At 45.9% G+C, this 16740-nt stretch overlaps 1 protein-coding gene across 4 annotated transcripts in view; it reads left to right on the forward strand.

Annotated features, from left to right (window-relative positions):
• Positions 1 to 16740, forward strand: part of ttc28 (tetratricopeptide repeat domain 28) — a 764757-nt gene that overhangs the window by 438503 nt on the left and 309514 nt on the right. For all 4 annotated transcript variants that reach the window (XM_078227381.1, XM_078227383.1, XM_078227382.1 and 1 more), the window contains exons 3-4: positions 11198 to 11345; positions 15713 to 15985. In XM_078227381.1, the coding sequence (XP_078083507.1) occupies positions 11198 to 11345; positions 15713 to 15985 (421 nt within the window). The remainder of the gene's footprint in view (positions 1 to 11197; positions 11346 to 15712; positions 15986 to 16740) is intronic.

Below are 16740 nucleotides of genomic sequence, written 5' to 3' on the forward strand. Positions count from 1 at the left end.
TTCAACAAAGGTAAAATCTTCAGTTGAAACCCGATGAGCATCAAACATCAGAAACCTATTAAGCGTCAGGAACAATGCCGGCAACAGAAGGAATTGCCGATGAATCAGAGCAGTTGTTTGAATGCAGAATTGGAAACCAAAACTGAACTCCGATCCAATCCCAACAGCATGATGGATGAGATGTGGGGTATGGAAGAGCATTGAAAGCAGATTTTGAAAGCAATCAAGGAGAATTCTAAGAAATGCATTGAGGATCTAACGAATGAATTTGAAGAGTCTAAACAGCAGTCAGTGACCAGGCTGGAAACATTGAAAAAGAACTGAATGTCCAGGGGAAGCTGTCAGACTGGGGGTTCCACAGATAAGACTGAAACAAAGGCAGTTCCACTCACCGGAGTAACTGGTGAGCTGAAGGAAAACATTCATGAGCTCAAACAATAAGCAGAAAAGAAGAAAGTACTCAGAAACGTGGGTAAAATGGTGAAACAAGTGAGAACGAGGGTACCATGTTTTAAACGTAAACTTATATCACAACGACATATACGGCAATGGAGGAATTGAAAGAAGCACCAAGAAGACCAGCACAGTGTTCACCCACCTCACAAGATACTGCGAGGCCTGGATAGAGTGGACATGGAGAGGATGTTTCCACTAGTGGGAAAAACTAAAACCAGAGGGCACAACCTCAGGCGAAAACAAATCCTTTAAAACAAAGATGAGGAGGAATTTCTTCAGCCAGAGAGTGGTGAATCTGTGGAACGCTTTGCCAGAGAAGGCTGTGGAGGCCAGGTCATTGAGTGTCTTTAAGACAGAGATGGATAGGTTCTTGATTAATAAGGGGATCAGGGGTTATGGGGAAAAGGCAGGAGAATGGAGATGAGAAAAATATCAGCCATGATTGAATGGCAGAGCAGACTCGATGGGCCGAGTGGCCTAATTCTGCTCCTATGTCTTATGGTCTAATTGGGTTAAGGTAACAACCACTGAACAGCTGAACAACGGAATGGTAGAAAAGGATGGAAACATCCCGAGATGCCAGAACAACCTCCAAATGCACAGCTAGAGTCGGCAGAAGCGACAGAGTCTATCCCCTTCAAAGCCTTCAGGTGTCCGGAGCCTTTGAATTGAAGGGGGGAGATGGGTCATGATAATATAGTAGTCGTAATACTGAGAATGGAGTAATAACATGAAGCAAACTAGTCTAACACCAGATGCTGGATAAACTCGGCAGGTCTGGAGAGAGAAACAGAGTTAACATTTCAGATCTGAATGATCCTTCTGCAGAACTGAAGCAAGGTAGAAATGTACAGTTGGAAAGAGAAAAATAGAAATTATGTCAGAGAGAAGAGCAGTGGTTCTTCAAGGAAGGTATTCCTGGAAGAGAAATGGGACTGGGGTTGGTGTAGTATAAAGGTCTGATACAAATAGGGTTAACGTTGGACTGAATACAGTAGCGCCCACGCAGTGATGTAAAAGAGGATGTGTGCAGAATGAGGGGTCATTTTGCTTTTAGACAGAGCCACGTGGAGACCTAAACATTGGGACAGCTCCCAGCTTGTGGCCTTTACTGTATATTTGGAAACACTCACTGACGAAAGCTCGTGATTCCAAATAAACCCGTTGGACTTTAACCTGGCGTTGTGAGACTTCTTACTATTTGTAAATGTTTCTGGTAGTTAATAAAGGCTTACAGATAACCTGATAAAGATTACAAAGACTTCATCAAACCTACTGAGATGTAACTAACACCCCACAACAATTCGAACAAAATTAACCAGATGGGACATGAAAGTGAGCGATAGTCCACCAACACCATCCACTGCCTCTACCCCCTGCTCGATTCCATGTGGCATTGATCAGTAACTAACAGCTGACTCCACATTTAAGAAAGGTCAGTATGACTTCTGTAATAACTGGAGGCGACTCAATGGGCCTGATTTTACCAAATCTTCGTGCCCGTTTTCGGGCGCAAAATCGCGGTAAAGTTGGGCATCGGGCCTATACCGCGATCTGCACCCGATTCCGAGCAGATCGCGGCTTTACCGACACCCGATTCGGGCATGGGTCCGGCCCGTGCCCGAATCAGGCGGCCTGACGATTTAAATGCATTAGCATGCATTTAAATCGACTTAATGAACTGCGCGCCCAACCCTACCGCCAAATCCCACTTTACCGTCTTCTGGCCCGATCCGCGTCCGCGCTGTTACCAACCTGCAAAATAAAAGTCTGAAGTCGCCGCTGCAGCCTCCGAATAGCGGGGTCAGAGCCTGCAACGGCTCTCTGACCCAGGTCATCCTCTGGTCGGGGCGGGAGGGGGAGAGGGGGTGTGACGTCTCATCCTCTGGTCGGGGGGGTTCCGCTGCCTGTCTGCGGCCGATCCCTCCTGGCACCATCACTGCTACACTACCTGCCACAGATTACTCTTCCCTGCAGGTGCGAGAGAGCGGGAGAGATGGCTCCCCTCCCACCCCCCTCCCGCCCCGACCAGAGGATGAACGTCAGAGAGCCGCTCTCTCTGCTTTCTGCTTTGTTTTCACGCCCGGGCGCGCTCTGTCAGATTTTTTTCGAATTGCGCATGCGCAGTTCAGAGCTCTGATCGGTCCGTCAGCGCTAAGCCCCGCCCACAGCGCGAATCGGACCAGAGCCGGCAAAACGCGTATGGGCGTGCTGGAAAGAGGATTCCAGGCGCGGATCTAATTGATGCCCAGATCCGGCACTTAGACTCAAAATGGTAAAATTCCCCCCAATGTGGCAACAAAAAGGGTTTATTAAACTATGATGAGCATTTACATTTCAAGAGCGGGATTTTCTAGCTGCGCTCGTCCCGAGACTGGAAAATCCCGTCCGAGGTCAACAGACCGATGTCTGGTCTGCCCCTCCCTCGCCCGCTACGATTCCCGTGTAGTGTGGGATGGGAAAATTCCCCCCTCGGGATTTGACAGAAACATCGCACAGGTCTGCCCTCTCCTCCTCGCTGGCTCCAACTGAACTCCTCCCGTCACCAGGAAGCACGCCCTTGCTCCCGATTGGCCCGGCTTCCCGCACTTCCATTCCACAGGTTCTGGCCTGATCACTTGGCCTGCAAAGCCATCTCTACATCTGCTTGTCTATTAGATTGTTTAAGGCTTTGAAAAAGATGTGACAGTATTCTTGTCAGCAAGTTGCATACGATTACAGTATTCAGTGGGGCATTGAAAGCTGAAATAATTAATGGTCAAGCTAACATTTATTACTAAGCACAGAAACTGTACCGAACCAGACGTTCAGTACATGCTACCCCCAGTATTAAAAATACAAGTGAAATATGAGTCTAGAAATTATAGATCAATTAGGTTAATGTTTGTAGTAGGAACGAAACGAGTGACCCAACCAATATTACTGATTTGTATATCTTAATAGAATTGCTCCAAAATTTGTGTTATCAATAGCAGCATCTTACAAGTCAGTTATGCAATTTGAAAATATTGCAGCAGATCTGTCTTAATTGTTTGAAAGCTTGTGTGAATATTTATCTCCACAGATAGTGAAGTAAAGTGGTTTTTAAAAAATCATAACTACAATGTTTAATTTCAACAAGATACAATATAATGAGCATGAGTGAATAATTTAAGTTGTATTAACTAAGGATTGAATTGGTTAAAGCGGTGTGCCTGACGCTGTAACGGTTTAATCATGCTTCTTGGCTGCACAGTACTCTGGCTGGGATTTTCCGACCCTTCACGTCGGCGGGATTTTCCCATCCCACTGCAGCGAACGGAAATTTGGCTTGTCGCCAAAATGTGCGACTTGGCTGCTGCGGGAGCGTGGCGTGAATGGGTGGTAAGATCGCGGCCTCTATCTAGCATTGTTGCATCATTAAAGACATTGAAATAACCTGTTCCTGTTAAATGTACATCCTTCTCTTTCCAATAAATTAACAATGTGAGACAGCATCATTTAGTATTCCAGAGTACTTTTCATGAAGCGAGTCTTTTTCCCCCGTTCCCTCTTCAGTCCACCCTTTATACCGCGTGCAGGACATATAAATAACATGCCCCTAGGTATCTGCCAATGCATCTTTGCAGTTGGTACAAATAAAACGAGTGCAAACGGCCTGGGGTGCCTTCTACTCAGATTCTATTTCCTTTTTCTTTCCCTGTGATGGAGAGTGGAGCTGCTCATTGCTGTGTGACTGAGAATGTTAAATTGGTACAAAGCTAAACCTATTTTTCTGCACCACCGCACAGCCTATCAACTGACTAATGAAATGTGGCTTCAGTGTTTCAAAGTTCTGCTCACCCTTTCTCCTAGTCAGGTCTGTTTTACAAATGTTGCTCACCTTTGTAGCTTCCCTCTCCCTCTCTTTATCCTTCCATCTTTTCTATTCCTCTTTCTCTCCCACTCCGCTTCCTCCTGACTGTTTCTCTTCCTCCAGCTGTCTTCACTCTCCCTTCACTAGCCTTCCCGTCCCCTCCCTTCCGTTCCTAATCTTGCTCTCCTTGGGGGGCGTTTTCTGGTCGTTCACGCCCCACCGCCGCTGCGAGCGAGGACGGAGAATTTGGTGCTCAGCAAAATCTCCGTTCACTGTGACAGGACCAGAGAATCCCGCCGGCATGAACAGATGGAAAATTCCGGCCCTTATCTCTCTGTCCTCCACATTACCCCTCTAGTTGGGTAGCACTTACGCTTCTGAGTCAACAGGTTTTCTGTTCAAGTTCCGCCCCAGAGATTTAAATGCCCAGTATGCTGACATTCCAGTGTGGCATGGGGTGCGGGGCACAGTATATTATGAGCAGTTTTGGGCCCCGTATCTGAGGAAGGAGGTGCTGACCTTGGAAAGGGTCCAGAGGAGGTTCACAAGAATGATCCCTGGAATGAAGATCTTGTCGTAAGAGGAACAGTCTGTATTCGTTGGAGTTTAAAAGGATGAGGGGGGATCTTAGTGAAACTTACAGGTTACTGCGAGGCCTGGATAGAGTGGACGTAGAGAGGATGTTTCCACGAGTAGGAAAGACTAGAACCAGAGGGCACAACCTCAGGCTAAAGGGACGATCCTTTAAAACAAAGATGAGGAGGAATTTCTTCAGCCGGAGAGTGGTGAATCTGTGGAACTCTTTGCCCCAGAAGGCAGTGGAGGCCAGGTCATTGAGTGTCTTTAAGACAGAGATAGATAGGTTCTTGATTAATAAGGGATTCAGGGGTTACAGAGAAAAGGCAGGAGAATGGGGATGAGAAAAATATCAGCCATGATTAAATGGCAGAGCAGATATGATGGGCCAAGAGGCCTAATTCTGCTCCTATGTCTTATGGTTTTATCGTAAGCTTCCATGTAGATTTTGGCTTATCTTCTGTCTCAGTGCTTTTAGCTTTAGTTGTGAGCCTTGTCTATTCCATGAATGATTTCTGCTTATATTGAGTTTGTAAAAACTTTGGATATTTGCAGATTTATGATAACGTAATAACTGATTTCCAAAGGGTTGACACAAAAGATGTGTCCCTTTTAACTACATATTTACATGAATTAATTTTTTAATAAATAATTTATGAAACGGTTTACTATCTCACAAGAGAAGTAATGATATATATTTTAGAGGAATGAGTGTTAAGTGGAGAATGCAGACTGTGAACACCAACAAGGGAACAACAATGTTGTACTAAAGCAAATTGAACAATTAAAGTTGATTGAAATGGAATGCTTATCCTCTGATTTTCACTGGTCATAGTTGCTGCCTTATCAGTTCAATTGCAGCTGGCTATTAGTTTTGAATGTTTAGTTTTCAGTTGCATTGCTCAGATTATATTGTGTGACAGTGTTACAAGGACCAGCAATTATCACTATATTACACTGACATTTCTGCTCTAGTTGTATTCCTGATGTGATGCGCAGATAATAGGTAAAGTCGTCAAAGTGCACAGATGACCAGAGGCTGCTCTCCCCCAGGGGAGAGCTGGCTGGTGGCGATTTAACCTGAGGGTCACCATTCCTCAGGTGATGGGCAAGCGGGGCCTTCATGAATAACCTCAACCGGTGTGGGAATTGAACTCACGCTGTTGGCATTGTTCTGCATCATGATCGAACGATCCAGCCAACTAAGCTAAACCAACCCCCACTCAGATGATATTCTGCATCCAAATAACCTGTTTGAAACAATAATGAAATGGTATCACAGGAGCTACTTCTTTTTCCAGTTTTCCCCATCCCTGTTACTTATAAAGAAGGAAAAGAAAGACTTGTATTTTTATGGCATCTCAGGATGCTCCAAAGTGCTTTGCAACCACACAAGTACTTTTAAAGTGTCGTCACCGATACAATATAGGAAAAGCAATGGCCAATTTGCACACAGCGAGCTCTCACAAAAAATAATGAAAGAAATAGATCAGCTTTAGATGTTGGTTGCAGGGACATTAGGAGAACTCCACTATTCTTCTTTGACTTGTGTCTCAGGATCTTTTACATCCACCCTCGAGGGAAGATGGGACTTCAGTTTAATCGCTAATCTGAAAGGCAACACCTCCAATGGTGCAGCACTCCCTCAGCGCTGCACGGAAAAGTCAGCCTTGATAACATTTGCTAGTTCCTGGACTGTGACCCAGAGATGAGAGTGTTTCTCCTGAGCAACATGGACACTATGCTATTTACAAGACTGTTTGTGACTAATAAATTTACAAATCTGTGAACAGTCCAGCTTGACGATTTGATTTTGATTTGATTTATTATTGTCACGTATTAGTGAAAAGTATTGTTTCTTGCGCACTCTGCAGACAAAGCATACCGTACATAGAGAAGGAAAGGAGAGGGTACAGAATGTAGCGTTACAGTCATTGTTAGGGTGTAGAGAAAGATCAACTTAATATGAAGTACATCCATTCAAAAGTCTGATGGCAGTAGGGAAGAAGCTGTTCTAAAGTCGGTTGGACATGATCTCAGACTTATGTATCTTTTTCCCGACGGACGAAGGTGGAAGAGAGAATGTCCGGGGCGTGTGGGGTCCTTAATTATGCTGGCTGCTTTGCCGAGGCAGCGGGAAGTAAAGACAGAGTCAATGGATGGGAGGCTGGTTTGTGTGATGGATTGGGCTACATTCACGACCTTTTGTAGTTTCTTGCGGTCTTTTGACGACGCCTTGATTGAGAAAGTCAGGATATTCTGTGGTAATGGTCTTGACGAGTTTGTTAAAGGGTCTCCTTTGTTTGCTCTCTGAATCATAAAGCTAAATGCAGATTCAGCTCATCCAACCTCCTTGGCAGAGAAAAAAATCCATTCTCTCCATTGACACTTCCGTGCAGTACTGAGGGAGTGCTGCTCCGATGGAGTGACTGCCTTTCAGATGAGACATAACTACCTCTCACATCACATCAGAGTATAAGATGGGTCTGAATAGAATTATAGAGTTGGATCTTCAAGAAAGTGACACAACTTTTGGCAGTCCTTTTGTGTTTTCTGGGATCATACAGGCTCCGGATGATACATCAGCAGAAAGGACCTGCCTTTGCGCAGAGCACGCGTGACATAACATGACAGGCAGTTTTGCATGTGGCATGTGTGTCTTTCAGATCCTTCAGAAAAAACATGAGAAAAATGTTGGTGAATATTTTTCAGAAATTGACAAAAAGAGCAGTTATATTTGAAAACTGGAGAATGAAGAAAGATTTACTTTAGATTTACATAGCCTCTTGTCAGCTCTATTCAAAATGCCTCAACGCTTCTCGCGTTTAATTTATTTCATTGACGTGTGAAGATTTAATGCCGGTAAACCTAGTATATATTTTGCACACCGGAGGATCCACAAATAACAGCGAGGTCGATAATGAGTTATTTTGTTTTTGCTCTTGTTAGTTGGGTGGCGCGCTGGCACAATGGTTAGCACTGCTGCCCCACAACGCCATGGACCCGGGTTCAATTCCGGTCTCGGGTCACTGTCTGCGTGGAGTTTCCACGTTCTTCTCGTGTGTGCTTGGGTTTCCTCCGGGTGCTCCTGTTTCCTCCCACACTCCAAAGAACATAAGAACATAAGAACATAAGAAATAGGAGCAGGAGTAGGCCATCTAGCCCCTCGAGCCTGCCCCGCCATTCAATAAGATCATGGCTGATCTGACGTGGATCAGTACCACTTACCCGCCTGATCCCCATAACCCTTAATTCCCTTACCGATCAGGAATCCATCCATCCGCGCTTTAAACATATTCAGCGAGGTAGCCTCCACCACCTCAGTGGGCAGAGAATTCCAGAGATTCACCACCCTCTGGGAGAAGAAGTTCCTCCTCAACTCTGTCTTAAACCGACCCCCCTTTATTTTGAGGCTGTGTCCTCTAGTTTTAACTTCCTTACTAAGTGGAAAGAATCTCTCCGCCTCCACCCTATCCAGCCCCCGCATTATCTTATAAGTCTCCATAAGATCCCCCCTCATCCTTCTAAACTCCAACGAGTACAAACCCAATCTCCTCAGCCTCTCCTCATAATCCAAACCCCTCATCTCCGGTATCAACCTGGTGAACCTTCTCTGCACTCCCTCCAATGCCAATATATCCTTCCTCATATAAGGGGACCAATACTGCACACAGTATTCCAGCTGCGGCCTCACCAATGCCCTGTACAGGTGCATCAAGACATCCCTGCTTTTATATTCTATCCCCCTCGCAATATAGGCCAACATCCCATTTGCCTTCTTGATCACCTGTTGTACCTGCAGACTGGGCTTTTGCAGGTTAGATTGATTGGCCATGCTAAATTGACCCTAGTGTAAGGAGGATTAGCAGGATAAATGAGGGTTACGGGAATAGGGCCTGGGTGGGATTGTGGTCGGTACAGACTCGATGGGCCAAATGGCCTCCTCTGTCTGTACTGTAGGGATTCTATGAAAGAGAAATGTCGGTCAGAACATTGACAAGACCCCCACTCTTGTTTGAATGAAATAGTTGAATCACCACTTACTAGTACAGCTAAAGTTTTTTAAGTTTTATTTATTAGTCACAAGTAGGCTTACATTCACACTGCAATGACGTCACTGTGAAAATCCCCTAGTCGCCACACTCCGGCACCTGTTCGGGTACACTGAGGGAGAATTTAGCGTGACCAATGCACCTAACCAGCATGACTTTCAGACTGTGGGAGGAAACCGGAGCATCCGGAGAAAACCCACACAGACACGGGGAGAACGTGCAAACTCCACACAGACAGTGACCCAAGCTCGATCCGGATTAGGATCAAGCCCTTGTTGCTAACCACCCTTTCCATTACTCCCCCTCCGGCTGTCACTCACCTGTAATTAGACTCATCTGGATGACAGCAAGCCATTCTGACATTCATAAAAAGCAAAGGATATGAGCTTGGAAATCACAGACAACATAATCCCAACATGCGGAGGGAGATAAATGCTTAATAGTTCAGTATTACATGATGTCAATGATCATCTCCCAGTATAAGGAGTAGTCAGCCTGGACTTGGTAGCAGGAACCTTTCTAATTCATAATCTTTGGTCTGAGCATTTCAGTACTTCAAATTACTGGACTCAGTGCACCAAATGGCCTCTTTCTTGGGGGTCGCTCGTTCAAAGGCAGTAAGTGTCTGATCAACGGACATGGCACGGGAAGGACAGGTCCGCTTAGAGCCATCCCTTGCCCTTGTTGCCAACCAACCTTCCCATTACTCCCCCTCCCGCCGTCACTCACCTGTAACTTGGGATCCAATGTTGATACAAGCCTCATTGGTTGTAGTGCCAGGGATATTGGGTTCATGTCACACTATTTGTAACCCCCACAGTTGCCTGTACCTGCAGAGTTTCACTGGCTGTCTTGTCTGGAGACAATACACATCTTTTTAGCCTGTCTTGATGCTCTCTCCACTCACGTTGTTTTGTTTCTTAAAGACTTGATTAGTTGTAAATATTCGCATTCCAACCATTATTCATGTAAATTGAGTTTGTGTCTTTATATGCCCTGTTTGTGAACAGAATTCCCACTCACCTGAAGAAGGGGCTTGGAGCTCCGAAAGATTGTGTGGCTTTTGCTACCAAATAAACCTGTTGGACTTTAACCTGGTGTTGTTAAACTTCTTACTGTGTTTACCCCAGTCCACGCCGGCATCTCCACATCATGTAGTACCAGCAGCAGCCACTACTTCTATGGTGGCACTGCTGTTCAATATAACTTGTTGCTCTCTGATTAGTGAACAGCTGTTGGTGGGCAGGACATCCACCACCAGGAGGGTCTTTGATCCCAAGGAAGGCCTGCCGACACCCTGTTAAGTTCCTGAGTAGCATTTAATTCAGTGGGCTTTCCCAAATGAGGTGCCATTTCCGCTAAATCCAGCCCTGGCACAGCGGTTAGCACAGCTGCCTCTCAGTGCCAGGGACCTGGGTTCAATTCCCGGTTTCTCTTTGCAGAGTCTGCATGTTCTCCCCATGTCTGCGTGGGTTTCCTCTGCGTGCTCCGGTTTCCTCCTATCGTCCGAAAGATATGCTGATTAGGTGAATTGGCCATGCTAAATTCTCCCTCCGTGTACCCGAACAGGTGCCGCAATGTGGTGACTAGGGGATTTCCACTGTAACTTCATTGCAGTGTTAATGTAAGCTTGCTTGTGACTAATAAAATAAACTTTAACTTTAAACTTTATTTAATAGAAGCTGTACCATCCCAGGGTTCAATGAATAATATTCTGTGAATGCCAATGAGTGCGTTTTTGCCCTTCATTTGCCAGACCGATAGGATTATAACAGTCCAGAAATAGTACATGATTTAGGCAAAGATTATAAAGAACAGCAAACTCAGTGGCCAGAATTTTCCAGCCATTCTCACTGGCAGGATCTTCCAGTTCCAGTGACGGCGAACCCCCGCTGTAGCTTTCGTGGTGGTCGGGGTGCAGAGATGGGTGGATACTTACAATGAGAAACCCCTTTGACAATGGCGGGTGGAGAAGATCCTGCCACTGGCCAATGATGTGTCATCTCTGCTGCCATGAAACACACCACAGCAGGGGTGGCAAATCCTGCCCATACACGCAGACAAAATGGCGGGCAAAATAATTAATTGTGCTGTGGGGGGGAGCGGTTGTTTGCGCAAAGGAGGAGTGGAATCTATGAAAATATACAAGCCCGTGGAGAAAGATCTGTCAGTTCTTGGCGAATAAATGATGCATTCATCTCACTGTGAGTGGTTTTATAGATGGAGCCTCAGGAACCACACACCTGTCACTCAACGCTGTCTCTGTCCTCCTTTGCAGGCATACTTCCGGCAGGGTGTTGCTCTCCAGTATCTCGGCCGCCATGCAGACGCGCTGGCTGCATTTGCATCCGGGCTGGCCCAAGATCCGAAAAGCTTGCAGCTGCTGGTCGGGATGGTGGAAGCTGCCATGAAGTCTCCACTGCGAGGTAAGGTCACGCAAAATGCTGTGGAAAATAATTATTGGATCACCGATTGGACACGAGGAGGATTGCACTAGCCTATGGGCGGCACGGTAGCACAGTGGTTTGCACTGCTGCTTCACAGCTCCAGGGTCCTGGGTTCGATTCCCGGCTCGGGTCACTTTCTGTGTGGAGTTTGCACATTCTCCTCGTGTCTGCGTGAGTTTCCTCCGGGTGCTCCGGTTTCCTCCCACAGTCCAAAGATGTGCGGGTTAGGTTGATTGGCCAGGTTAAAAAAAAAAATTGTCCCCGAGATGTGTAGTTAGAGGGATTAGCGGGTAAATATGTGGGGGTAGGGCCTGGGTGGGATTGTGGTCGGTGCAGACTCGATGGGCCGAATGGCCTCCTTCTGCACTGTAGGGTTTCTATGTTTCTATGTTCTATCCTGGTGCAGTCAAATCCTCTCACGCTGATATAGAATCTTCAATCGGAATTTCTGTTCCACTCTCTGTATGTCTGTCTTGTTCTCCTGCGAGTGTCACCTTCAAATTGAAGTGAGGTTTGTTTATTAGCTTCTTTGAGTAAATGGGTGCAACTCCAACTAAAATCAGTAACAGATTCCAGATCATGTTGCTAAAACACACTTTACCACGGTGAACCTTCTTATGCTGAAGCTTGGATATACACCTATGTGCTAATCAACACACACACACATTCTTTGCCAAATCATGGGTATATACCTAGTTTAGTAATCCTGTTCATTGAAGGTTCACAAGGCTGATTCCTGCGAAGAAGAGGCATAGACATAGAATCCTACAGCGCAGAAGGAGGCCAGTCGGTCCATCGAGTCTGGACCGACCACAATCCCACCCAGGCCCTATCCCCATAACCCATGCATTTATCCTAGCTAGTCCCCCTGACACCAAGGGGAAAATAGGCATGGCCAATCCACCTAACCTGCACATCTTTAGACTGTGGGAGGAAACCGGAGCACCCAGACAAAATCCATGCAGGCATGGGGAGAACGTGCGAACTCCACACAGACAGTGACCCAAGCCGGGAATCGAACCCGGGTCCCTGGCACCATGAGGCAGCAATGCCACTGTGCCACAGTGCCGCCCATTAAGAGGTTTTACGACAAAAGATTGAGGATAGTTTTACGACAAAAGATTGAGGATAGTTTGGACCTATCGTCATTGTAGTTTCACAGAATGAGAAGTGATTTCATTGAAACATGAATGGTTCTTAGGGCATTTGATGTGGTGGATGCTCTTTTGGGGAAATCTCGAACGAAGAGGCACAGTTTAAACATAATTAAGACAAAGATGAGGAATAATTTAAGAAAAGAAAACTGTGGGTGCTGGAATCTGAAACAAGAACAGCGGATGCTGAGAAAACTCAGCAGGTCTGGCAGCATCTTCAAGGGGAGAAAGCAGAGTCCTTTGACTCAAAATATGAATTCTGCTTTCCCTCCTTACAGATGCTGCCAGACCTGCTGAGTTTTCCCAGCATCCTCTGCTCCTATGCGAGGAGTAATTTGTTCTCTGAGAGAATGTGTGGTATTCTCTTCCGCAGAATGCAGAGGAGGCTGAGTCAGATTTTTGATTGACAAGAGAGAAAAGGGTTATGGAGTTCAGACTCCAGAAATGCAGTTAAGGCTGCAGTCAGATCAGCCATGATCTCATTGAATGGTGGAGCAGACGCAATAGGCCAAATGATCTACTCCTGCTCCTACTTCTTATGATCTTATGGCTTCATTAACCATATATACAGACTTGCATCCATAGAATAGAATCATAGAACCCTTACAGTGCAGAAGGAGGCTATTCAGCTCATCAGGTCTGCACCGACCACAATCCCACTCAGGTCCTATTCCCATAACGCCACATATTTACCCTGCTAATCCCCCTGACACTAGGGTCAATTTAGCACGGCCAATCAACCTAACCCGCACATCTTTGGACTGTGGGAGGAAACTGGAGCACCCGGAGGAAACCCACGCAGACACGGGGAGAATGTGCAAACTCCACACAGGCAGTGACCCGAGGCCGGAATTGAACCCGGGTCCCTGGCGCTGTGAGGCAGCAGCACAAACCATTGGTGAGCCATCAATAAATACCCTGTTTGGATGATGAACCATTCATGTACACCTTCATTTACATTCATGTTTGCAGTGAGAGAAATTTAATTTTCTGACAATGCTTGACTGGAAAACTAGAATATGTTACATACACGGCAGCATTCATTCAACTTTTGGCCCTATTCAAAAGGGTCTTACAATGTACCAACCGATTGCCAATAAGCAATGATGCTTTCTTTTCAAGATCCTCTATCAGAACTGTGCACTTCTCCAGATTTTTCCTCTAGTACAAAAATAAGGCCCCATTTTCTTTGCCCAACCACACATCGTCTTTTTCAACCTCTTCCCTGTTCTCTCTTCCTCCATCTCCTACAACAAATGTGAGGAGCTCATAAACATGTTTGCTACCAGGACTGAGACAATCATTTCCACCGCCTTCCCTTGCTCACCAAGCCAGACAGCTCCCCTGGCTCCTTCCCAGTTCTGATCCTGTTTCATTCATTCTCTAGTATCACTTCTCTCTCCCCATAGGATGTATGACTCAACTTGTCCATGAGAACCACCTCTTCATCCATTGAGCTGCTTACCATCCAACTTTCCTTCCTGGCTCCTATGCGTGCTGACATAAATGACTCTCTGCCCACAGGTATTGACCATTCCTGTACCAAACTGCTGCCTTTACCCTACTCCCCATCAAAACCCACAACCCCCCTTCATTGTTATGAACAACCAGCCAATCTCCAACCTTTCTTCCCTCCCCAACGTCCTTGAGCGTGACGTAGTGTCCAAATCCATGCATTTTTGATTTGTTATTGTCACGTGTATTAGTATACAGTGAAAAGTATTTTTTTGTGCGCTATACAGACAAAGCATACCGTTCATAGAGTAGGGAAGGTGAGAGTGCAGAATGTAGTGTTACAGTCACAGCCAGGGTATAGAGAAAGATTAATATAATGCGAGGTAGGTCCATTCAGAAGTCTGATGGCAGCAGGGAAGAAGCTGATCTTGAGTCAGTTAGTACGTGACCTCAGACTTCTGTATCTTTTTCTCGACGGAAGAAGGTGGAAGAGAGAATGTCCGGGGTGCGTGGGGTCCTTAATTATGCTGGCTGCTTTACTGAGGCAGCGGGAAGTGTAGACAGAGTGGGAGGATGGGAGGCTGGTTTGTGTGATGGACTGGCTTCATTCACGACCCTTTGTAGTTTCTTGCAGTCTTGGGCAGAGCAGGAGCCATACCAAGCTGTGATACAACCAGAAAGGATGCTTTCTATGGTGCATCTGTAAAATCTGCCTATCTTTCTGGCAGCTCTGTACCTGAATTGCTGCAATCAGGCTTCCTCCCTTCTCCTTTTGGCTCCGTGGCACAGATTTTTAAAAAACAATTTGTATTTAAATATTTCATCGCACGATGAGGACCATTGTGTAACATTCTTGATATGGTCGGTATTAGTAATACCACTAAATATACTTCACTTCAGCTGCACCAGAGAATCCCTGTTGTGGATGAAGTTGGAGATTTCCGGTGATTATTTCTGCCAGTCTGGGCCCAGAATACTGTCAAGAATCCTACAGTGCAGAAGGAGGCCATTTGGTCCATCAAGTCTGCACCAACCCTCTGAAAGAGCCCATCTTCATCATCGGTCACAGCTTACCCTCTGATTTCAGCTTCTCTGCCGTTTGGCCATTCACACCTTCTATTCTCTCTCTGGGCTGCCATTAGCACCTCTTAGCCTTTCCTCTTGTTTTTGTGGCTATGACTCATCTTTCATTCCCTCACCCTGTAGTATAAATATCTCCCACTTTCTATCTCTGCCTTTTAGCTTTGACAAAGGGTCATCTGGACTCGAAACGTCAGCTCTTTTCTCTCCTTCCAGATGCTGCCAGACCTGCTGAGATTTTCCATCATTTTCTCTTTTGGTCTCTGAAAGAGCAACTTGACCCAGGCTCACCACCCCTCCTGCCCTATCCCAGTAACCCTGCACATTTAGCCTAGCTAATCCGCCTAATTTACACATCTTTGGACTGTGGGAGCGTTCAGAGTGCTCGAAGGAAACCCATGCAGAGATGGGGAGAACGTGCAAACTCCACACAGGCAGTGACCCGAGGCCGGAATTGAACCCAGGTCTCTGGCGCTGTGAGGCAGCAGTGTTAACCACCGTGCCGCCATCATGAACTGAGCTTGAAATGAGTGACCAAATTGGAGCAGCGGTGCTAACCACTGTGCCGCATTTCTAATCCTGATGTAATTCAATGACCTGCGGTATTTGCATTATTTCACTAAAATCTATTGATTATAACGTCTGATTCGTTTGCAGAATCCCTGGAACCCACCTACCAGAAGCTACAGAAAATGAAGTTGGACAAAAGCCCTTTTGTGGTCGTATCTGTCATTGGCCAGGAGCTGCTGACAGCCGCGCACCACGGTGCGTCTGTCGTCGTTCTGGAGGCTGCCCTGAAAATTGGAACATGCAGCTTGAAGCTTCGTGGCTCAGTGTTCTCTGCCCTGAGCAGTGCTTACTGGGCCTTAGGGAATACAGAGAAGAGTATTGGCTATATGCAGCAGGACTTCGATGTGGCCAAGACTTTAGGTAAACACTGCAATTGTCTGTCTAATAAATTGATTGCAAAGTCGAATGCTGTGAGACTTCAAAGTTAATTTAACATTACCAATCCAGTCATTCTGAAGTTTAAGTTATGATTAATTACGTTAATGTCGAAAGGTACAAAAGTATTTTTTGGTGAAGATGGAGTTCAAATTTACAGGGAAAGGGGAAAATGTTTAGCCTGCAGATGTAGAGCTGCCAATGTGTACTGTAAATTGTAGGTTTGGTGATTAGACCATCGATTTACACTTGTTAGGTTTGGGGATTTTTGGGCAGATGAGAGGCAGGTGCATCTTGTCATGTCCCAGTTGTAATGTAACACAGAGATGCAACAGCACTGCAGCCCGCTTAATTAAATTGTGGAAAAGGTGAGAGAAGAACAGACTCAATTCCTTCGACTTTGCCTCTCAGCAATATTAAAACCTGGTGGCCCTGGGATAGGATAAGACTCGGGTGAGCCAAGACTTAGATTCATCGAATCCCTGTGGTTCAGAATTCGCCCCTTTGAGCCTGTACCAACAGCAGTGCCACCCTATCCCCATAACCCCAGGTATTTACCCTGCTAATCCCCCTGACACTAAGGGGCAATTTAGCATGTCTTAACCTGCACATCTTTGGAGTGTGGGAAGAAAGCGGAGCATCTGGAGGAAACCCAAATGCTGAGATTTTCCAGCATTTTCTGTTTTTGTTTCAGATTCCAGCATCCGCAGTATTTTTCTTTTATCTTAGCCCTGAATGTT

The sequence above is a fragment of the Mustelus asterias genome, chromosome 13 (assembly GCF_964213995.1).
Source record: "Mustelus asterias chromosome 13, sMusAst1.hap1.1, whole genome shotgun sequence".
In the NCBI taxonomy this organism is placed as follows: domain Eukaryota; kingdom Metazoa; phylum Chordata; class Chondrichthyes; order Carcharhiniformes; family Triakidae; genus Mustelus; species Mustelus asterias.